This window comes from Mauremys reevesii, linkage group 10 (assembly GCF_016161935.1).
Source record: "Mauremys reevesii isolate NIE-2019 linkage group 10, ASM1616193v1, whole genome shotgun sequence".
NCBI classification, from domain to species: domain Eukaryota; kingdom Metazoa; phylum Chordata; order Testudines; family Geoemydidae; genus Mauremys; species Mauremys reevesii.
In genome coordinates this window covers 19,731,996-19,756,363 of record NC_052632.1, presented here as the reverse complement: position 1 = coordinate 19,756,363, position 24,368 = coordinate 19,731,996, and the positions used below count along the sequence as shown (strand labels likewise).

The window sequence follows — 24,368 nt, the reverse complement described above, 5'->3', positions numbered from 1 at the left end:
AAAAAATTCAAAAATAAAGACTAATTTTATGAAGTTGCCAAATTTAATATTTCTTTTAAGGGTATTCCACAGTAGTTCATCACTCTTTGGCTGGCCGACTGCATCCCACATAATACTACCTGTCACATTCATAATTACTTATTGCTTTATTATAGAGAATTAACAAAAAAAAAATTCCCCTCCATTTGGACTTTCTACCATCTCATCAAGGCCTCTTGTACATACGTACATCAGAATTCTCATTTTCAGAAGGTTCTTAAAATGGGATCCACAGGAAAAGGAGAGGCATGTCTCTAATAGTGTATTATTTTACTTAAAAAACCAAACAATTAAATAAATTCATCATGAGACATGCTGGTCCAAAGATGGAGAACTTCAAGGCTATCTACAAATCACTTACAAGCATGGAAGCAATAGTACAAGGTTCCTTACAATGTCTGGCTAATGCTCCTCAATGTGGCTCTTAAGGAACTGCCTGGAACTGAAAAGTTGGTTTGTTTTTCCTTTAGTTTCAAATCCTTAACTATTCTATGGAGATAACATTCAATGGTACTCCTTTTGGCAAACTATAACAGGGATACGTTGACACTAGTCCTGTAAGAAATGAACTATGGTTGTTTACACATAAACTGGCATTGTTTTGGGATTTGTTTATGTTGTGTTTGAGTAATTAGTTTAGTTATACCAGTGCAAGTCTGTGGGCAAGCACTCTTATTTTGGTTTAAGAGAGGCTTATTTTGACTTGCTTCATTCACACATTTTTATTTTTAAACAAACAGTATTAACAAACCCAAAATAAGTCACTCAAACCAAAACCTGCACACAAACTTGCAGAGGTTACATGAAGTCTGTTTGAAAACACATCTAGCTAAACCACTGAAAGTTTGTGTGTAGACAAGGTCTGAAACCACTAGCCACCAATAAAATACTCATGGCTTTGAGTCATTATTTATCTGGGCCAAGTGACAACACTATTTCATCACCAATCTCCTAAACCATCCAGTGCCCTGAGGCACAGTTTTTAAGAAATTGGACACAGCCATATTGCTGAAGTTAGTGATTTATCAACAGTCAACTATGAAGTAGTACAGGGGACAAGTTTTACACATTCATGCTATGTATCTTGCACTAGGAGTTTGCCCTAACATTTCACTTCAAATCTAGAATCATTTAATAAATTTCAAATATATGGTTAACTTATTTCCTCCCAAAAAGTCTAATACATGTTTATCAGTCACACTGCACTTGTTATGCAATTGCATCCTTATTGGAAGTTGTTTCTGCCAGAGCAGATAAGGTGCATGGACAAGACTAACCTGTTTGCAGTAAGTTTGCACACTGCTTTTGGCTTTCTTCTAGGCTCCTCGTCAGTCGATTGATTATATCTGTTTTTTCTAGTTTGCTTTCTTCTAGCATTCTTTCGAGTTGCTTCACATGTTCCCTTAGATTACAGCAAAGATCCTTCTAATGAGAGATTTTTCAAGTTACAAATCCATCACTCTCACAGGCAGTAATCTAAATAGTCATCTAGTAAAATTTAAAATACAATTAAATTAAGCATATATCAGAGATATTGAGACAATACTGATAGTGGTTTTCCTTAGTTCATATACACAGTAGAGAAAGTATGATTGAAATGTTTTTAAGCTACAAAGTCTACCAGAATCTCAAGTTGCAGTGGGGGAGGTCTAGGTTGGATATTAGGAAACACTATTTCACTAGAAGGGTGGTGAAGCACTGGAATGGGTTACCTAGGGAAGTGGTGGAATCTCCATCCTGAGAGGTTTTTAAGGCCCGGCTTGACAAAGCCCTGGCTGGGATGATTTAGCACGTGTTGGTCCTGCTTTGAGCAGGGGATTGGACTAGATGACTTCTGAGGTCTCTTCCAACCCTAATATTCTATGATTCTATCATCAGCCTCATATCACATAACCTAAACACTGTCTTCACTGCAAAAAAAGTGTGAGCCTTAACATCAAGAAACCTACTTTGATGTAAATGTTAAGACAAGTAGTTTTTACCTCACCTAGCTACATCAAGGTAAGCCCCAGGCAGGGGTCATAGGGTTGACCTCAACTGGCTACACTGAGGTAAAAACAACAGCACCATGTTTCTGCTAAAAAGTGTACATTGAAATAGCTATCTTGATGTTTTTTATTTTTCAGTGAAGACAAAGCCTTAGTGGCAGAATGCTTAGTGGAGGAAAGAATGGTGACACTAATATAGTGCCTTCCAGTTCACAATTAGTTACCAGTTAATCCTCAAACCCCCCAAATGAAGTATGTTTTTCAGTATTATTTTTACAATTTAATTTTGTTTCCCACCTGAAAAAGAGTTTAAGCGAGGGAAACCAGCCAGTTCCTGATTTCCTGGGGCGTGCTCAGACCACACCTCAGTTTAAAAATTATATACCAACTATAAGAGTCAATTCCTTAAAAGTGTAACAATGCAAAGAGTTGATTAAGGTGTGACCCTACCATGCGCTATAACTGAAAGAAATTAGAGAAGTCTTAGGTGTTACTTGTAGCAATAATAGTTACAAACTTTTCATGTAGAAGTATTGGGTGTTTGGTTTTTTTGTTACGTATGTAACTAAATCACACTCAAATGGCTTTGTAGACACACAAGGCAATGTTTATAAACATATCATATATTGTGTTTATTTAAAAATGTTGTGCCTTTTGTGTCTACTTCTCTCTGTTCTGTTACCATCTTCTGGAAGGTAGGATTGAGATTTACAGGCCATTTGGAAGAATGGTTCCAGTCTGGTTTCAGAAGGGACTGGATGGAAAAAGAGTACAGCTCTACAGTTTTCTATGACTTAGGCAAATATTCAGTGTTCTAAATTCCAACCTAACCTGCTCCTGCAGTGCAGAGTTCGTAGCATCAAGTTTCTGTTCTAATGACAATACTTGCTCTTCATACTTCTGCTTCAGGGCTGCAACTATGGTCTCATGCTGTTCTCTGGCTCGCTGAAGAGAGTCAGAACGCCGAAGCTCTAACAGCTGCTGCTGCATGCTCTCCATGGCTAACTCTGCCACTTTGGATTGTTTGAATAGCTGCAAAAACCCACAATATAGAATACCTGAGTTCAATTACAAAAAGCTATGTACATATAAAGGCTTCAAGAGAAGTGACTGCACAGTTAAGAATGTGTCCAAAGTTAAAAATACATTTTCATAGCTTCATGAATTTCAAGGCCAGAACGGACTACTGTGATAATCTAGTCTGACCTCCTGTGTAACTTCCCCAAAACAGTTCCTAGAGCATACCTTTTAGAAAAATATCCAATTTTGATTTAAAAATTGCCAATGATGGAGATTCCACCATGACACTTGGTAAACTGTTCCAATTCTCAATTACCCTTATTGTTAAAAACATATACCTTATTTCCATTCTGAACTTGTCTAGCTTCAACTTTCAGTCATTGGATCGTGTTATACTTTTCCTCTGTTAGACTGAAGAGCTTACTATTAAATAATTGTTCCCCATGAAGGTACTTATTAGATGGTCATAAAGTCAACCCTTAACCTTCTCTTTGTTAAATTAAATAGAGTGAACTCCTTGAGTTGATCACTATAAGGCATGTTTTCTAATCCTTTAATCATTCTCGTGGCTCTTCTCTGAACCCTCTCCAATTGATCAACATCCTTCTTGAACTGTGGACACCAGAACTGGACACAATATTCGAGCAGCAGTTGCGCCAGTGCCAAACACAGAGGTAAAATTACCTCTCTGCTCCTACTTGAGAGTCCCCTGTTATGCATCAAAGGGCTACATTAACTCTTTTGGCTACAGCATCATACTGGTGGTTCATGTTCAGCAGATTATCCACCATGACTCCCAAATCTTTTTTCAGAGTCACTGTTTCCCAGGATAGAATCCCCCACCCTGTAAGTATGGCCTACGTTTATTCTTCCTACATCTATACAGTTACATTTAGCTGTATTAAAATGCATAGTGTTTGCTTGGCCCATCGTAACAAGCAATCCAGATTGCTCTGTTTCAGTGACCTGTCTTCTTCATTATTGGTTAGAATTGGGGGAGTGGTAAATTAAACCAACCTTTAGTGTTGGCAAACAAGTACACTAACAGAATGGGTGCGCTGACGGAACTCCGCATTGTGTAATTCGAAAGAAGCCAGTGCTAACATAATGCCATTTAGTTAATAGGATACAATCAAGGTCCCAGCACATCAGCCTTTGTCAGCAGGACTCGTATGGAGTCCCAGATACTTTAAAGATCCCTAGAGACTTTGCAAGGGGAAGGTAAGTTGCAAACACTGCCTCCTATGGGGAATGTAGGAAGAGCCCCCCCAGAGGCGTGTGCACACACACATCTGAGTATGTAATCACAAGAAGTTAAAGTCACTGATTTATCTTACAACACAAGTCAAATACGATTCTCCTGAGTCAGCTGGGACTGCATCTTCTTCTAAGAGGAGATGATCCCCACTGGAAATCCTATGTGAGCATACACACAAGTGTGCATTATAAACAGCTCTTGCCAACTCCATTTCCAACCAGAAGTGTTTGTTACTAAAAATGCAATATTGTAGGATCCATCCCAAACAGGATGAGTTAGCAGGAACCAACATCAGGTTGGAATGCCAGTTTGTCGTCTTGGGTGTGTTCTAATATCAGTTGTTGGGGTACTCTGGCTGTTAGAAAGATCTCTATTTCTTAAATATTGTTTGCATATTATATATTATCTATATCTTTTTGATAAAAAGTGTTTAGCAGGTGAGGAATTTTATGAAGAAACTTTAAAATTCTCCTAGGTTGTCCCAAATACATATATTTTGTTATCTGTATATCAGTCAAAGTACACTAGACAAGTGAGAGACAACCCTAAACCAAACATTTTATAAAACTACCACCATTGCTTCTGCAATCCTTACACAAGCATAACTCCCATTGACTTTGTGAAGTCACATTCCAGACTCACAGGGCCCGATTCACAGTTATCCTGCCCTTTGCACCAAGTATGTCAGAACAATAGGGCAGCAATGCCCCTATAAGAGCCCTCCAAAGAAATACCTCCAATGCAGGAGGCCTTCTGTATCCCTACACAAGACCCCTCAACGAAGGGGGCGTTCTTGATTGTGCTCTGGGAAGAAGGGGACTTTCCGACAGCAGAAAGGGACAAGACCAGGAAAGTCCTGTGCCCTGTTTATTTCCTGGTTGCCACATGGCTGGGGGAAGATAGGGTACCTCTGAAGGCTGTCCTAACCGTATTGTGGGATCAAACGGCCCCAGCAGCCTTAGTATTAGGGGGAGTTGGGGTGCAGGCCACCTTAGCTCCATCCCTTAGCCAGGCTCTGCATGGTACAGTGATGACATATCCATTTAGCCAATAAGTTTTGCTTTGTGTAGGATTTGACCGCTTATGTTTTAGCAAATCTCTCCATCACAAAGGAGTAAATTGGAAGCCAACTTCAAGCTTTCAAGTGACAGGGAAAACTCCTGTCCTTTTAGAAAGCTTGGGCAACATTCCACTTAAGTTGCTTCTACCCACAATCCACCAAAACTGAACTAAAATAAAAATGACTATGAGCTATGAGTAGATTGTTACACTCCTGTTCCTGGATTGGATGACATAAAATAAGTGGAGGAAAAGGAGACCAGCATCATATGATTTGTAAGGAAGTTGCTATACTTCCTAAAACCATTCTAGTCACTTTTGACATTGAGGAGTTGCGAAATCCTCAGGTTCTGCATATGTTCTATCAGATAGTAGACATATGCCACACACAAAAAATAAAATAAATCTCATTGGATTATCTGTAAACTTTTTTATGACCCAATCACAGCAATGTTCCTCCCACTTCAATAGCTGTGAGGCACTTAAAGACCATTACAATCTGGTTAATGATATCCAAGTGCGTCACAACCAGTACAAAATTCAGAATTTCCAATGTATTTATCTTTGGGAAAGTAAAAACATCCTGTGTTTTGAGTCATGGAGACAGAGCAGTAACAGAGAAGGCCTTGTAATGCATCCAGAGAGGTATGCCAGAGGGGGAAAAAAACACAAAAAACAAACAAAGTGCTCAAATGAATCCTTATAAGAGATGCTATTGAAATCTTTTTTAAAAGGTTCTGATAAAATCAAAATAGTTTTTTCATTGAGGTCTGACTCCCATCAGCTAATGTGACTCATTTAAGACTAAGAATAATGGCGATCTGAAAACAAGATGTTAAACAATATTCTTTTCATTATAGAAGCTTCATCTTGAACATGCAGCAGTGAAAGAGTAACACACACACACACAGGCAGGGTTAGCAGATAGTAGGACTTTTGATATTCAAAGTAAATGACGTATCACCAGAAGAACCAAGACATCTGAAAAACTACGGATTTTATACTTCCAGACTGCAATTACAAAACTACGGAATAACTAACTATGTAAATTAGCGAGGTCATATTTACCTTTCTTACTAGGGTCGATAAGACTGGGGAAATTTTGCTAATTCCAGTCTGGGTAATAGATTACACATTATAATCCATCATTTTTACACTAGAAGTTCCAACTCAGTCATATACTATTATTGGTCATTAGCATGTCCATAAGAGTATATTAATCTTTGTTAAACTTAAGATTCACTTTTGCATCATAAGTACAACTACAGGAATTTCCCATAGTTACAGATAATAGTTACAGTACCTGCTCCTCGTTGGCAGTAAGAGTTTGAATTTGGGTTTCAAGTGCTTTAATTTGACCTTCAAGATGTACCTCCCGTTCTTTTCCATTTTGATACAGTTTTTGGGATTCCTGGAGGCTGAGGGCCAAGCCATCCTTTTCATCTTACAAGAGAAATAAATATTTAAGCATCCTGGGAGCTATGAGAGGAGTTCTACAACAAGCCTTTCTGGAGGAATTTTCATTTGGCATCTGGGTCTGGGAGTATAACCTCTTAGTCGGCCTCCTCCCTCAAGCTAATGGGTTGGAGGAAGCAGAGCAGACTCTCCAAGAGTGCAGCCAGCAACAACCAGACCAGCAGAGGACCAGGGAGAGGCCCAGTCACGACCCCCTGCAGCCTCAACATCCTAGTATAAAGAAACACCACTCTACTTGTGCAAGCAACCAGCACCATCACATGTGGCAGGGGACGGGATGGAGGAAACAAAATAGGATCTCCTAGAAGATGAACAACAGGGACTTGCCTAGAAACAACCAAGGATGTCAGCAGACTGGTTACTGTTTGAACTTTGGCCATTATTTTCTGTCTGATGCTTGCTTTTTTTGCCCAACTTTCTTCCCCCCCTTTTTCCCCCTCCCTACCCACTCCAAACTCCTCTCTTCTTTCCTTCCCCCCTTTGCTACAACTCCCCCTTTCCTCACTCCTGCCCCCACACAAATAGATTAAGACAACAAAGTGTGTACCCATCATCACTGAACACTGTCTTGGTTGTGTCTATCTCCTACCCTTTGTCCAATTTTTTATTTTTAGACTGTTTGGACTCTCTGGGGCAGGGACCACATAGACCCTGTAGAAGCCTACAGGACAATCAGTGCAGCTCCAGATCCTAATGGAAGCCTTTGGGTAATACTGCATCCATTCTCTCCAGGATGCTCACATTAGGTATCACCATGAAGTTTATAGCCCTAGAGTGAAATTCTTTAAATACAGAATTGTTTTTAAATGTTTAAAACAAACAAAAAAACCCAAAGAGGTATTGAGTTAGGCCTCAATTTGGGAAAGCACTTAAAGTTAAAAATGGTCCTGAACAAAACACTTTCCTGACTCAATACTTTAATATGATAATAGTGGACACAAGTAGTTCAGCAATCATTGCTCACTGCACCCAATTCAACAGACCTCTCTGGAACCAGCGGGTGTACTAACAGATCTAGAGGAAGCACTTGGTTATTTTCTTCCTTTCTACACATACCCCTCCTTTCCTCCCTGCTCCACCATTATTAAAATGACAGGGGCTATTTAAGTAGATCAATAATAAAGCAGTATTTTAGAATTGGAATCCAGATTAGTGTACTGTAATTTATTTAATGATCACAGAGATTAGACATGGTGGGTAATGTGTGTCAAACAGATGAGAAAGTACAGCAGTATTTTACCAAGATTGAATTTGGCTCTTGTTTACTGAATGTCTCTTTTTCTTTAGTTATCCATTTATCAGGTTTCTTGCACTTCCTCTGAAATAGCTGGTATTGGCCACTGTCGGAGATCACTGCTCTGATCTAATGAGGCCGTTCCTATATTATTTTTAAAAGTACTATAAAGAGTGAAAAAGGTTTCAAGGGGCTAAGTCTCCGGAGCGTTGCATCTGTTTTCAGTGAGTGCACAGGGGGTTTAAAATGCCAGCAAAATAGAATTCTTCAGTTGTTTGAACTGCTGATAGTATTTTTACACCCTCATTGTGTAAATGACTATAAAAGGTGCAAAGGCCAGGGAGAGAGGGGGATAACCATGCTCAGACTCTGAAGCCAAATCAAGTTTGCAAGTACAATCAATGTATGTTGGGGTGTGTTAAACAGAAATTGATGAGCACGTTAAAAGTTAAAGTTAATAAAGACTGGGAGTGGCTGGGTCACTGCAAAAAATAATTTTCCCTCTGTTGATATTCACCCTTCTTGTCAACTGTTGGGAATGGGCCACATCCAGCCTGATTGAATTGGCCTCATTAGCACTGACCCCCCCCCCACTTGGTAAGGCAACTCCCATCTTTTCATTTATATCTGCCTACTGTATTTTTCACTCCATGCATCCGATGAAGTGGGTTAGAGCCCATGAAAGCTTATGCCCAAATAAATGTGTTAGTCTCTAAACTGCCTTAAGGATGACCCGTCGTTTTTGCTGATACAGACTAACACAGCTACCCCTCTGAAACATTAAAAGTGGTTAGATCTCAGTAAATTCTAGAAATTAAAGATCCATATAAACTTTTGTTTTACCTTTGACCATTGCAAGCTGATGATTCAGATACCTAATCTGCTGTGCACTCTTTTCCATCTTTTCAGTAAATTCTTCCAGTTGTCTCTCTCTCGCTTTATTAAGAACCTGAAGTTGAAGAATCTGCATATTGTCCGCAGAATCTGTTGAAGTTTGAAATATAACTAAATTTCAAACAAGCTAGCTTTCGATGAGTGCATAACATTCTTACAGTACAATTAGTCTAAAATATATCATCAGGTCTTTGGGGCAGGAACCATCTATCTTCTGAACAGTGCCAAGATCATTGTTGGTGCACAATATATAACTCCAAAACAGAGAATAATTATACAACTTGCTTACTAAATAAAGTGCACCAGCTAACAGTCTCACCCTCAGGCCTGAATTACAAGGTTAGCTAAAACTCCACACAACTATCAGAGCATTAACATTAGTGTATTTACTGTAAATTCAGAGTTCCATTCCTAGTCATCTAGAGACTTTTGACATTTCTCCACTAAGCCTACAGATTTGACGTTATAAAACATTTATTGGACAAGAAGGTGAACCGTTCAAGGCCCAGTCTCGTAAGCAGCAGAGTGACTCCGAACAGGCGCTGAGCACCGTTAGACCACATCTACACTATGAGACCTACAGTGTAGACAAAGATTACAATGATGGAAGTGTTTTTTCCATCACTGTGGGAACACCACCTTCCCCAGCAACCGTAGCTAGGTAGACTGAAGCTTTCTTCCGTTGACCTACCTGTGTCTGCACTGTGGGGTAGGTCAGCATAGCCACAGTACTCAGAGATGTGGATTTTTCACATCCTTGAGCATGATGTCAACCTAAGTTTCAAGTATAGATCAGGCTTTAGCTCCTCCCAATGCAATCAATGGTACAAGAGCCATCAGCAGAATAAAAGAATTCAGCCTTTACTCACGCAAAATCCTACTGGCCTACAGTGAATATTATGAAGTATTTAAAACTGAATATACTGATCAAAAGAAACGGTCTATTCTTATTTTCATTGTAATAGCAAGAAACTAGTACCCTCAATAAAAACTTACAGCAAAGGTTGGCATATATCTAAGGTATTGCTGTATTTTTCTTTGTGATCTTGTTTAACAAAGCCTAGGATAAAATCCTGGCTTCACTGAAGTCTTCAGTGGGACCAGGATTTCACCCAGGATACTTATTAAAGCTTGAACTAGATAACACTTACTGTCCTCAGCACCCAAAAACTCCCGTTGCAGCTCTTCAAGCACTTCATTTCTTCTTGTTGCATCTTGGGTTATTGGGACTTTTTGCTGAATGGCATTTTGATATGGTTTATATGTCACTTTGTAAGATTCCACAGTTTGGCCGTTAGCAACTTCAGATGCACCAAATTGCTGTTGTGACAACAGATTAAAAGTGAGGACAACTGAATTAAAGCTACCCTCATCTTGCACAGCAAAAGTATTTCCCCTTTTGGATTTACAAGGTTTGATATTTAAAAAAAAAAAAAAGGCTCATTATTTAGACTCCAATCCAACAAAGCACTTAACTCTGTGTGTGTTGTGCCACTGAAATCAGGACTACACACGTTTTAGTGCTTTGTTGAATGGGGTCTTATTGGCAAAGTTTACAGTCAATATGAAATCAGCACATCTAGAACCGCTTTGTGCTAATTATTCTATAAATAAAACCAGACGCTAGATTTTATGCTTCTAAGTTCAACTAATTAACTCTGAGTTAATTTAATATGATAAATTGATTGCAGAAGCATATCGTGTTGTAACAACTGGAGACAGAATCAAAGAAATGTAGGACTGAAAGGGACCTCGAGAAACCATCGAGTTCATTCCATTGCACTCAGGCAGAACTAAGTATATCTAGACCAACCTGACACACATTTGTTTAATCTGTTTTTAAAAACTGCTAATGATGGAGAGTCAACAAGTAATGGAATAGGTTACCGAGGGAGGTTAACTATCCTTATAGTTAGAAAGTTTTCCCCCATATCTAGCCTAAATCTCCCTTGCTACAGATTAAGTCCATTATATCTTGTCTTATCTTCAGTGGGCATGGAGGACAATTAATCACTGTCCTCTTTATAACAGCCCTTAACATGTTTCAAGACCTCTCTCTCACCAACAGAAGCTGGTCCAATAAAAGATATTACCTCACCTACCTTATCTCTAATATCCTGGGACTGACACGGCTATAACTACACTGTATATATCACGCCCGCCCCCCCACTCAGTCTTCTTTTCTCAAGACTACACATGCCCAGTTTTTTTTAAACTTTTCTTCATAGGTCAGGTTTTCTAATCCTTTTACCATTTTTGTTGCTCTCCTCTGGACTCTCTCCAATTTATCCACACCTTTTCCAAAGTATGCTAGCCAGAACTGGACACAGTACTCCAGCAGAGGCATCACCAGTGCAGAGTAGAGCAGAACAATTACCTCCCATGTTTTAGATACAACTCTTCTGTTAATATCCCCCCAGAATATTAGCCTTTTTCACAACCGCATCACATTATTGGCTCATCTTCAATTTGTGATCCACTATAACTCCCAGATTCTTTTCAGCAGTGTTCCCCATTTTGTATCTATGCAGTTGATTTTTCTCTCTAAATGTAATACTTTGCACTAAATCTAGATCTTCTGAACTGAAAGCAGCTAAAATAATACTCTAGCATCAACACTTAAATCATTAAAATACTTACAAACAAGAAAGAAATGCATCAATATTTTAAATACCTTCAGATGTTCCTTTGGAGCATCTGGAAACTTTACTGTTTTGTTTTGTTGATTATTTAATTCCTGCGTATGGCCATTTGTGTATGGTCTAAAATTTTCTGGGAGATGATATACATTGTTTTGTTGGCAATGACTTGGTGCTTTATATCCATCTCTGCCGAGATACACATCATCAGGATCCTCTTCACTCTGTCTATCAGGGTAGTCCTCTTTAATTTCGTAAATGCATCTTTCCTTGTTCACATTGAGCTGGTCAGTCCAATTACTGGCATGTGTTTCACCATGACTATTTCCTTGGTCATACAGGAACTGTTCAGGATACAAATTCTGTCCCTGTTCATAGCCCTATGAACAGATTAGAGATTTGATATTCTTCCTTACCTGAACTGTTGTTTCATGTTTTTTCCTCTTTGATTACAAGCTTGTCAGGATAGGCAACGTGCATTACTATTTAGTTTATAAAGGATCATATAAATCAATACTGTACACTATAAATTACTAGATCAAAAACAAGCATTCTGAATGAGAAGACCCTATTATTGGGTCACAATTTTGTCAGGGACTTACACTTTGTGGATTAGTTATCAGCAGATGATCATTCCACCTGGCCTCATGCTCCCAGGGTTCATGTGCTCTATAGAGAGAGAAAGAAAATATATCATGAAACATTAGTAACCATACTGGGGGTAGTTATGTCCAGGTTCTCAGAAAGAGAACTAGATTAAACTATTTAGCATCTACTCCATCTATTGTGGAACCTAAGGCCTGATTAAAGTTGTGGTATATTCCCATTGTTCATAAAAAAAAGTTAAGTTAAAGTTGTTTGCACACCATCTGCCCATAGAGGGAGCTTCAGCTTCATCACACACTTTTTTTTAAAGCATGCAAAATGACTACCAAGAAAATTAACTTTCTTACTGCTCTGCATCCTCATGTATGCTACAGTCAGAGTAATTAGAGAGCTGGTCTCCACTATCATCCAGCATGTCATGGGGAAGGTCTGTTAATAGTTGTTGCAACTGAAATCAGACAAATAATACATGTTACATATGCACACATTAATACTGTACAATTTACTCATGCTCTTTTGAAAACGTATGCTTAAACTAAAAAAAGTCATACACACGTTAGAGACCGAGGAAATACCAAATTCACGTGAAACCCAATTTTCCCTCCATTGAGAAGATGCCCTGTTGTAACTAAGTGGCACCATGGCAACTCAGGGACATGGTTAGGTTAAGGATGCTTATTTGTTGGTGGAGTTACTACCCTAGTGATTTTTCTGGTAGGTACTTGCAGGAAGTGACTTGTGCTGAAGAGTCACTGGATCGAGCGTCACAGAACAGAGCCCCTTTTTGGAGGGCTAGCTTGCTGGAACCTCTTCCCCCATGCTAAGGTGCACTCCTTAGATGCTTACCTCAGCAAGTTTAGTTACCTGATAATAGGGGGAGGATTTAGCAGTCCTTCACTTGCAGCTATGAAGCATACAAAGAGTGGAGTGCTGATTACAGAGTGTCCCACCCAATGCTAGTATATACAGCAGATCAGAGTGCTGCAGTAATCAAAGATGTTCAAGCAGAACCAGGGGCAGGGCAATCAGGCACTAACTGAGAAAATCCAACAAGCTCAAATCCAGGAAAGAGAAAGTTGTGTTGCCCTTGTCCTAGTGGCAGCCCAGAAGGAGAATAGAAGTGGCGATGATTAATGTTCTCAGTTACCGTATATCGAGAATATACAATGAAATCAAAATTGTAACGTGTAAATGTGTCACTTTCCCAACCTAATACGCAGCTTACCAGAGTACATTCAGCCTCAAAGTCTCTATTTCACAAGACAGATTTCAAGGTGAGCTGACTGATGGTGAGAAACCATCAGCTAGATGGCTGATTACATCAACAAGTCTCCCAGGGAGGAAACTAGTACAGCAACAAAAACGTCCTTCAAAATACTGGCCAGTGATTTTACTGGCCATAACTAATCTTGAAGGTGAAATATACTATCCACTCCAGCAGGTGGAGACTGCTGATAGAACATATCTGGAAAAATACCTTGTATATAAATTGTACATACTGGTGCATAAGGTGAACTTTAGGAAAGAGATTTGTCCTTATTTCTGGGCAAGGCATCTCTTATGAGAGTCAAAAAGGGTCATTCCTGTGCATTTAGTTTAGAAGAGCTTCGCCGACGTGGGCCCTAGAGTTGCAGTTGCTTGTCAAAGGCAGTTATTGCTCCCAAGGACTACAGCTGGTAGGTGCAGCAGTCAGAGTATACCATGCATGCTGTTTATTCACAAGTGAAGGCTATTTTATTTAGGAAGTTGACTGTTTAGATTAGGGCATGGGGACGTTATAATTTATTCAATATGTAAATACACACCAGTCAAACCAAGAATGACTGTCAGCTGAAAATTTAGAATAGTACTTAGATTGTGTTTTCCACTTCCAAAGTACTGTACAAACATTAACTAAGCCTCTCAACTCTCCCCTGAGGAAGGAGTTGTTTATACTGCTGCAGTATAAAAAGATGGCACTCCTCTAAATAGATCTTAAAAATCATGAGATCTCCCTTGGCATGTTATTTATCTAAGCTTCAGCAAGCTAAAAATCACCTCAAAGTTTTTAGGAGAAAGGTACCAAAACGCATATTAAATATTCACTGTCATGTTATCTTTCCCAAAGCAGTCTACCCTGACTTTCCCATATTTAGTCATTCCCTTTGCCCACATAAATTAATTCTAAAAAACAAAATCATCTTCTGTACTTACTTGGAGTAAGGAATCCTGTATAGAATGTACCTGTTCTTCCAAACCTTCAGAAAGGTTTCTGTACATAGCCATATATTGACCCTCAATTGGTAGATCTGGGCAGTACATTTTCTTTTTCTCAAAAGGATACTAGAAAGCTACATAACATATAATCAGTTATTGCATCTAGTGCCTGCACCCGAACTTTGTTCTTCTCTAAACTAGCAGTCTACACATACTTGTTAATTAGAGCAGAAACATCAGCTGCTATACATGAAGTACAAAAAAAAGAAGAAACTATATCTCAAAGTAGCAGTTATTACCATGACAAAAGATAAAATTAGTGTAACCCCCCCCCAAAAAAAAACTCCCAACAACAACCTTTCAGATCAAACTCTCCCAAATTGCTAAATCTCGGTTTTAAGAAACCATTAATGTACTCAGCTGCTTCCTCAGACTTGACACGTAAAAAGGAAGGCTGGAAGTGAGGGAAAATATCTTTCTAAATACCACCACCTCATCACTTAAACCTTTGTTTGTTTCCAGACATTCAACAATGCTATGAACCAGTGATATGAATCAAGCACCTTTTAGTCTTTCAACCTAAGACAATACAATGTAAAATTATAAGTAATAACTCTGAAGCCTCTAGCCAAATACCAAAGAAAAGAAAGAGAGAAGAGATGCCTTCTGCTGTATTCAGATTGAAAGGACAAAAACTTTTATTTCTCTTCAAAACCTTGCTGGACTTCAGATATTTCTCTAGCTTTATTGTTTCCAGCAGGAGATCAGAAATGGAAAGCAGCAGAATTTAAAGTAGCAAGACTTTCCTTTTTCTTAACTACAACCGGGAAGTACTACTACCTCAGCAATTTTACTGGCCTCACCTGGGGCAGGGACTTAAGTCCGGCAGAAGGAACTGAAGTGCAGTGAGCGTATGATCTAGTATACTGATAGCCTGCAGCAGAAAGCTGAACACCCATCAAGAGTTAGTACAATGAGGATCTCTGGTAACTCTTATAAATTAGAAAGTCATGGGACTCGAAGTAGGCTGAGGTAGTGTAGCATGGCAGCGGGAGCAGCAAGAGCAGTAATTTGATGTTAATGACTGACCTGTCTCAAGACAAAAATCACTCAAAGATAAAGAGGACTTTATAGATATTAAAAAAAAAAAAAAAGCAGGTAAAAATAGAAAGGTTGTTTGTCTCCCTGTGAGCCTGGTTCTAATACAAACTGGGACTCTGTGACAAAAATGACTGCCCAAAGTTTTGAGAGTCTACTCCTTGCTTGCTGCACTGACGGGCATATCCCCAAGAAAAAGAAAGCAGCTGCCTTTTTCCATTTTACCTACCACATGTGCTAGACAGAGTATGTGACTAAACAAGATACTCAGGGCAGTAAATAATCTTAGCTGAGCAGGGAGGTACATTTTTTGCTAGAAGTATTGGGTTTTTTAAGCTTACTCCACAAAACCTGTTAAAAAGAGGCGTCAGGACATGATTTATGCCTAGTTATGAGAAGCACCATGTCTGTGTGTCCCCTTGCCCCTCACACCCCACTTTTTTTTTTATAAAGAGGGAAAGGACCCACCATATTCAGTTAACACCTAAAGCAGGACAAAAATCACATTCCACATGCCATAAAGTCACAGAAAATAATGCTAATTACCTTTAAAAAGTCCTGTTTGCCCAAACCTAGAATAAGCAAAGCCATCCAGGGGGATGGGAAGACCCTCACTTATAACTATGTCTGAGAAATAATGACATGGGCAATTACTTTGGTCTGGTATTTACAAGTTTTCTTGTTGACATGTTCTTTAATGCACAAGGAAATAGAACTGGGCCCATAAAACAAATGCTATAGCATCAAATAGCTAGATTAAACAGATGTCAAAGCATCGTAAGAAATCCCTAACACCTAGTGGGAGATGAAGGAAAGAATTCTGGAGCATCTGGAGTTAAAACAGAAAGGAACCAATAAACTGTGCTTATCTTTTCAGGCCTATAAAAGACTGGGTCCCATTGCTCCAACAGCCTCTTCTCCCAACTCCAGTAAAGGAGCTGCTCACCAGCAAGTGCTGGAAGAAACTCTTGGGTCAGTGTGACCTCACACCAACAAAGACATTTCAACAGTCTAGATCAGAGGCTACACCACCCCAATCACCCTTCCCTGCCAATATCTACAGCAGCAGAAAGCTCTCAGGTAAACACCAAACACAAGGAGAAAACAGCCCTAAATAGCTTCAATACAAGGAAAAGGTCATCTACCAGCAACTCTTCTGTACACTATTCATGAAGAAGGCTTTGCCAACTCTGCCCCTTCCCACATCACACCACCAATGCAGTATCCTGGAGAATACCACACACCTGCCACACCCTGAGTAACAACAGTATTGATAGATTACCACAACCAAAAAACAAACACCCTGCCCCCATATCACCTTCAACCCAATCCTGCTCCTTCCCAATGCAAGTTTGATCTAGAAGAAACATTCACAAGAAGTGCAAGCACACAGTCTCATTAGATACTACAGCCAATCCAGAGCAACTGCACATGTATATGCACATAGATAAAGTCAACTCCAGAACTTAAGTTCCTCTTAACCAATGCAAGACCACATCACATTTATGATCTCATCACCTGTGAGCACCATAATCGGATATGATTTACCAGAATCTGGTTGCCTAACATGATGGGGGCCCAGTGGTAGCTCCCCTCATTTCCTCAGGCTAAATGAGTAAATCACAGATTCTAGCGTACTAAAACGAATAAGCAGCCATTCTATTCCAAACTGGCCTCAGATACAAGAGTCTAATCAAAGTCTTTCAAATGTGCCTAGTTACATCTGCAGTTCTGGAGATAAGACTAACATGGGTATCTTGTGAACATCTAAGTCTTTAACCAGAAGAGGTTTCTTCAGAGAGCTGATTGAGATGCTGTCTAACATGGTACTAAAGTTCCCAAGACTCAGTCAATGAGATCTGCAACATCTCACTGCTAACACCTCTAATATGATGGCCCCAAACCAGCTCTCTCTCACAAGCTATTTCCAGCTTACACACAGCCGTTCACACCACAAATCTGACCTTATAAACAGTTCCAATCCAATAGGTGCTTCCAGTCCTAGACAGATCACCATACCACACAGGTAAAGATCATAACTGTCCCCAGTTCCAGGAAAGAAGCAGTAATAATCATAGTCAACTTCCAAAAGCTCATGGGTACAGTGAAATTCAAGCTCATTAAAGAGAGCTCCACTCAACAAAGTGGCCAAGTAAAAAAAACTTGTAGTGAGACACTACAAATACTCTGACCTCTGCCTTCAACCCTCTGGCACCAAAGCACCCTCTTGCCACATAGATCCCTACAGTTCTGAGGCAAAAGCAGCAAGTAGTAATACAACTTAAGAGTCAGTGGAAGCAAACATAAGCTGACACAAAAAGAATGACACACAAGGAGTTCTTTCAGATAATACACCTTAGCAATAGTATACATCAAGAGAGCTTACAGCACATTAGAGACCTCTTAAAAAAGATCAGCCCTCACTGAAGTATATGGAACATTAATTGCTTTGTTGATCTCAGAATGTCTTCTCTCAGTTCAGGAACACAGCATCTCTCACTAGAAGAACTATCACTATCCTTATCCAAGGAGAGTGGCGCAGAAGCTACTGCTACAAAGAGAAGCAAAATAATTTTTGGGTATCAAGAGGTCATTAATTGTTTCCAAGTCTATTCTTTATTATCAAAGTTTAGATAAAGCATACAACACACTTCACTATGGGACAAATACTGCCTCAACATCTGCAGGTGCAAGAAGCTCCCCCACACCACAAAACTAGTGTGACCAACACTCTCAGATGCTGCCCCTTTTAATTAAAAGGATAAAGATGAACTTTGAGAATAGTTCAACTGCTACACAACTATAACAACTGCTGCCATAAATCTTCTCATAACCCAAATACACACACACACACCCCATTCTTTAAATGGCACAGTTCACAATTCTCTTAAAACAACTGACCTTGGGAAGTCAAGAAACATGCCTTCAGCTAGAACAAGAGCCCCAAATAAAATAAAATAAAAATAAAAACAAAATAAAAGCAACTAAAAACCCATCAGCTGTTTCTAGTGGGATCATAAGAGACACAAGTAAACTCAAGCAGATTGTGATGTCACCATAACCTTATCTCCCCTGACAACATTAAACCTTATTTTTAAAGTAGCTGGTGAAACTTCCAGAAAGAAATAAAAAGTAATTTATAACTAAGACAGTAAAATGTAAGTTCCCTAAATTTACCTTTGGCTAGGATACTGAAATTAACACTCCCAATTCTTCTGAAAAGTGTTGCAGTGATCAAAGGACCAGACATCAATTAAGTAGTATTATTACAGAAATTTAGCAACTGTAAAGGTCAGTCTGTGCTAGAGAACTTTACTATAATACGATATTCGTGTTCACACACAAGAGTGCTTGTAATATCGCAGAAGGTATCACAAGAGCCCACCATGTCTTTAGATAGTGGACCCCAAAAAGGGAGTGGGTGACACAGCAAGAAACCTGAACAGAGATCAGAGAATATTTCCTGATTCTCTAGACACTGTATGCAAGCTGTGTTGCTATTTGTTTGTGCTGTGTGTACTTGGGCAATGAGATATCTAGACATTTATACTGTACTCCTCTCTGTCCTAACCTTCCACCAGTTCAAGATCTGACTTTTAAAAAAAACAAACAAACAAAAAACCTGGCAGCAAAGATTTGCTTCTTAATATTTTTTATATTTAATGTAAATCATTTTAATAGATAAGTTTACACCTTAGATTATCAATTTCAAATTTAATTTGTAAAAAAATTTTTTAAATATAACCCTGTACTTAAATTTAAATAATCTGATGATTTTGATTTAAAAATATATATCAGTTTTTAGCCACCCTGAAAGCATCCAGCATGGCCAGACAAGGGAGCGCCTGAACTCCAAAATGAAAATATTAAAACATATTTTTGTCACACCATCAAGCTGGTGACCAGAGTAGAAAAATATTCCCCCACTCCTACCAAAACTTTAGCCTCCTAAGTAAGTAATCCTAACCAGGAGAGAGGTTGCTGAGAAATAACCACAGTTCCCAGGTGATGGAGGCCTTTAGTTTTGTCTCATCGTGTATTGAAGGTGTGCAGTTCTCGCAAAAAGTAGGATCTCATCTTTTCTTGACATTTGGTATAATTCTTTTTAACACAATATACTATAGTATTGCATGCTGTGCTCTCATGAGAGCCTTGGGAATTAAAAAATTCAAATTTATAATCCTTCAAAATAATTACAACTATGGATAAAAGAAATGAAAAGGAAAAAGTTAAACAAGCCTTCAGATTTATGGCATTTCTTTGCTTTCACCTCTTGCTCTCTTGCATAGTCCTCCTGGTCATATTCATCTTCTTCTTCATGTTGAGTCTGCAGAGCTCCACTGTCAAAGTCAAGTGACATTGTTTTCTAATAAGGTAAAGTTTTTGTTGTCCAACTTGTTTAAAACCTATCACAGGAGGAAGAAAAAGTTACATATGAGCAACAACAATCAAGTGGACATGCATGTTTACTTCAAAACACACACTGCAACTATCAGTGGATTACCTTGATCTTCCACTGTAGCATCTCAATGTGTTAGCAAGACTTTTTAATTTCTAAGAATTCTGTGTTTTAGGAATTAAAACATTTAAATAAATAATGTTTAGCTGTTACAGTGTTTGACCTTTAATCATTACATGAACATTCAAATGAACAGGTTACTTAAGATAATTTATGTTCCTAAGAAGTATTTCAAAATATTTGGCCTCTAAGGCATTAGTATGTATTCACTCAGTGTAAGTGGATAAATACTACCTTCTATTAGCTCTGGGGGCAAGGTTTTGTTTGTTTTATAGTTCATGTAACTGACATAAAAAATACGGGAAGTATGCCACTACCAGAGCACTGATACAAACCATAATAGAAGCAAAAAAAGTCCTGTCAAAGACTTCTGACCATCTTTAATTAGCTGTTTAGGATTTAAATCTTTTCTGATCAACTGTAATTGGCAATAGCAGAACTACTACAGCAGCTTTTACAGCACTTTTATACCTACCCTCTCTCTGCTTTTTTTTTTTAAATATAGTTGTAGTACATGTTGTATTCCAATCCCACCCCACTCCCAAATAATAGGTTTAGTAAATGTGTCATTCCCAAATTAAGGAAAGCGGATGACATCCCATTGGAATCAACAATATAATGTTTTATACATAATTATTTTAAGGGTGTTTATACTTAATCTGAGTATTTCCTACAGCACAAATAGCATCCATCCCAAAATCTCCTTCAAAATATGCATAAGGTTACTTGAGCTTACTGGCTGCAGCGGTCCTCATCTACTCCTCCCTTTATCCTCTGTTTTTAAATCATCTCTACTAAATAGCTCTTGCACCTGCATCTGCAGCTACTGATAATTTTCCCAAGCAGCAGCAGCAGTGAAATTGACCCAATTCTTGTCAGTTTTCAATGCAGCTATTCAGAACCCTGCTGGTAGCAGTAACATTGACCAAAAAAGGTGCCTGAGGTAATATAGTATCTTTTATTGAACCAACTTCTGTTGGTGAAAGAGACAAGCTTTTGAGCTACACACAGTTCTTCTTCAGATCTGGTCAGTCTGAAGCTTGACAAAAGCAATAAAGCAGTAAGCAATAAACAGTAAATAAGGCACTGAAGCAGTCTGCAGAATTAGGAAGACAGCAGTGCATTAGTTTAGCTTGATTTCAGGAAAGTGATCCTTGTAACAATATTTTTCTCTAAAAGCCTACTGTATTACATTTAGGTTCTAATACCTTCCACACCACAGCATCTGGGCAGCTTTTAACAATACATAAATGACAGGACTAACATCTGTCATGTGTGGTTCAATTCTTCTCTCCCTTCTCTGCAGATGGAGAATTGTGTGCAGAATGGTGTTTTGGTAGAAATGTTTTCTTTTTTCTTTAATATTTGAAGAGAAAATTCAAATTATTGAGCATAGAACTAAAGGTAGTGACGTTTGTGACGGTCATTCCAAGCTCAAATCCTGCTTAAGTTGCTAGCATCTACTCACCATAAATACATGTAATTTTTGAAGTCCTGTGCACATAATCAGAGTGCACACACACTCATCTTTGAATCATAAACACAAATATAACAGCTTCTCATCATACACATAGTACTAGATCCATTGGCAAGCCTCACTTTTCTAAAGCTACTTCAGGGTTGGCAGTACTAGTTAAGAGAAAAACCAGCAGCTTAAAAATCACAGCTGGGATTTTCCAAGAGACCTAGGGGTGGCACCCACAACACAGTTTCAGAGACATATAGATGACCTCTGAAATTCCTAGCCTACACTTCTAACTGAAAATTTCTTTACCTACTATATAGTTACAAACAACAGCTAAGATGACTACAACTGAAAGGTAGCAGGAAAATGCTTTGTTGTTCCATTTCTTTATTTTGTGAATTTCACAGTACTTTGTGTATAATCAGGTTCACTCTTTTGACGATGATCAGCTGGGATTGCTTCCTGGTGCAAAGTTCAGAGGAATCTGATGGTGTTCTAACTTGCTAGAAAGATGCTCATAAACCAGTGTGACAACAGAGCCAGATTTCAAGTTTCTTCTTTTTTAAAGACTCAAGATATCATACCCAGAAGTTGATTTCAAGAACAATTGAGTTTTTTAACCAACTAAAGTAGAGCGAATTCCTTTTGCTTCTGCCAGAGCAGCTCTCACTACCCAGCAATGAGAAAACAGCCACTGCAGCCACCAGTGGCACGCTACACTGGCTGCGAGGTCAGTGCTGTATTTCCTTAGCCATTGGCCCTAAACATGAGTAGGGTTTAAGAGTCTTTAGATTCCAGCGGCCGGGGATCCTGCGAGTGGCGGTGGGCGCTCGCCATCCCCACCCCCACCCTCTAGTGACTTCAGCGGGGCCCCGGCAGGCTCCGGGCGAGGGGGAGTCACTCGCAGGATCAGTGCCACCCCCAGCGCAGCCGGATGCACTGCGGGGTGGGGGGCGCTGCCAGGAATCCCCGCCCCCACGGTGGGACCCGAAGGCTACAGCAGACAAGCCCGTGGCCAGAGTCTGCTGCCCGGTCGCGCGCCCCTCTCCGTGTCCCCATGGCGGCGCCAGCGCTGAGGAAGGCGGTAGGAGGCGACCCCCGGAAGGGGCGAGGCCCCGCTCGCTGCGGCCACCAGCGAGGGACCGTACCGAGCCCCGCGGGCGGGCGGGCTGGGAACGGGGCTTCTGAGCCCCGCGATGGGGGCAGGGAAGAGGCAGGGCCCGCGCTCAGGGGGACCCCCACTCCAGGGAGACCCCCGGGAAAGGAGCAGAGCGGAGCCCGCACCGATACTCACCAGGGGCCGCAGGACGATGCAGTTACTCGCCTTCCATCAAATCCCACCCGTAGCCTTCCGCGTGACACAGCCTAACCCCCTTTGAGTGATAGCCGAATCCTCCAGTCAGCGACCAGGCCGCTGGTCTCCGCTCTAGCGTGCCCTGCTCTGGGGGCGGGACTTACTTGTCCCTCCTCATTCATGTTCAGTTGCGCCGCAAATGCCAGTGTTTGCAGTTTGAAAGCAGGCGCGGGAGGCCGCGGGAAGCGTTGCCGCTCGCTGATTGGCTGGGGATCTTAGCCAATAGCTGTTAGGGGCGGTAGGGTTCTAGTGGATCTCACCTATTGGCCAGTCCTTTAGCCCTCTTTTTGCCCCCACTGTGCATCCCAGGCCTACAAGCTGGGAGGGAGGGACCCTAACAGCAGTGAGGAGACGTGGGACATGCACACACCACGGGGTTCTTTCATGTACAGTTATGAAAGCAACATGTGATGCCTCACCACAAAACATGGCAGTGCCATAGCAACACAATGGCACCCTGACATGGCAACAAGACATGACATCACTGCAACATGCAATTGCATCACAGCAAGTGCCTATGACCATCTAATGCTGAAATGTTCTCGTATCATATAGATGCGATGTGATGAGAGTTCTGAAACTGATTTTAAGATTAGCTGTTTGAGTGCAGCTTCTGGTTGACTATTAAATTGATTATTGCTTGATTTCTTAATAAATCTCTGGGAGACAGGTGTATGAATAATGGTGCATATCACATGCTTGTATTGTAACATTTCCCCCTTCACTGATATCACTAGCTGATTGGGACATCCATGTTGTCCCTTTTCTGAATGGTAGCATTGTCTGGAGCCTTACAGGTTGGCTTCCCCATGGAGGGCACATCAGTCAACACATATCAAGTCTGGAAATAAGTGGCACCAATTCAGATACTTTAGAGGCAGGGGTCAAATTCCAGTCCTTCCTCTGCAGAGACCACATCCTAGTCCCTTCTCATCCCATTCTTCCTTCCATGGGGACCCATGGTCTGCCTTAGGCATAGAGTCTCTGTTTTCCCTTATCCATACAGTGCATGTGCCAGTGGTTCCAGGAGCTGAGTTCTGAGGGGAGTCCTCTGCATTCTGCTGTATTAGAACACACTCCCCATGTGCCAAGTCACACCACCATTTGGCCTGGCTACCCCTCCATCTGGACAGAGGGGCACCTAGCCAAATCTGAGTGGTATTTTGATCCCATGGGCCAGGTCACAATCCCACTCATGGAAATTTCCTCTGTTTTGTGGGGGTGGCCAGGCCAAATTTCTATCATGTCGCAGCTAAAAGGACACTCTGGACTGCTCTAGCAGTGGTCATATTGATTAGCACAGGTCCACTGCTTAAGAATGTTTAAGCCATGGATCCCTGGTGCCATATAAAATTTTGAATAAGTACAAAAATCTTGGGGGAGGGGGGACATTTGCCTCCCCAAATGGTGCAAATTGCTGGGCATATTTTAAGTGTAGCTGGTTTTATTAATACACATACACTAGTCTGAAGTGGTAAAACAACATTCAGGGCAATCCCCTTTTTCAGCACTTTCAGCCCAAC

General features: G+C 40.2%; 1 protein-coding gene across 8 annotated transcripts in view; it reads right to left on the bottom strand.

Moving 5' to 3' along the window:
- CEP152 (centrosomal protein 152) overlaps positions 1-19,907 on the bottom strand; it is a 44,838-nt gene extending 24,931 nt beyond the window's left edge. For 2 of the 8 annotated variants that reach the window (XM_039490697.1, XM_039490703.1), the window contains exons 1-10: positions 18,409-18,537; positions 14,407-14,543; positions 12,561-12,661; positions 12,210-12,276; positions 11,643-11,987; positions 10,120-10,288; positions 8,918-9,058; positions 6,668-6,807; positions 2,859-3,059; positions 1,317-1,464 (exon numbers count right to left, since the gene is read on the bottom strand). In XM_039490697.1, the coding sequence (XP_039346631.1) occupies positions 1,317-1,464; positions 2,859-3,059; positions 6,668-6,807; positions 8,918-9,058; positions 10,120-10,288; positions 11,643-11,987; positions 12,210-12,276; positions 12,561-12,661; positions 14,407-14,514 (1,420 nt within the window). In that variant the 5' untranslated portion in view covers positions 14,515-14,543; positions 18,409-18,537. Of the gene's footprint in view, positions 1-1,316; positions 1,465-2,858; positions 3,060-6,667; positions 6,808-8,917; positions 9,059-10,119; positions 10,289-11,642; positions 11,988-12,209; positions 12,277-12,560; positions 12,662-14,406; positions 14,544-16,053; positions 16,135-18,408; positions 18,538-19,777 lie in introns of those variants that run through there. The other 6 variants (XM_039490701.1, XM_039490704.1, XM_039490699.1 and 3 more) reach the window with 5 other exon arrangements.
- Positions 19,908-24,368: the final 4,461 nt, after the last annotated feature.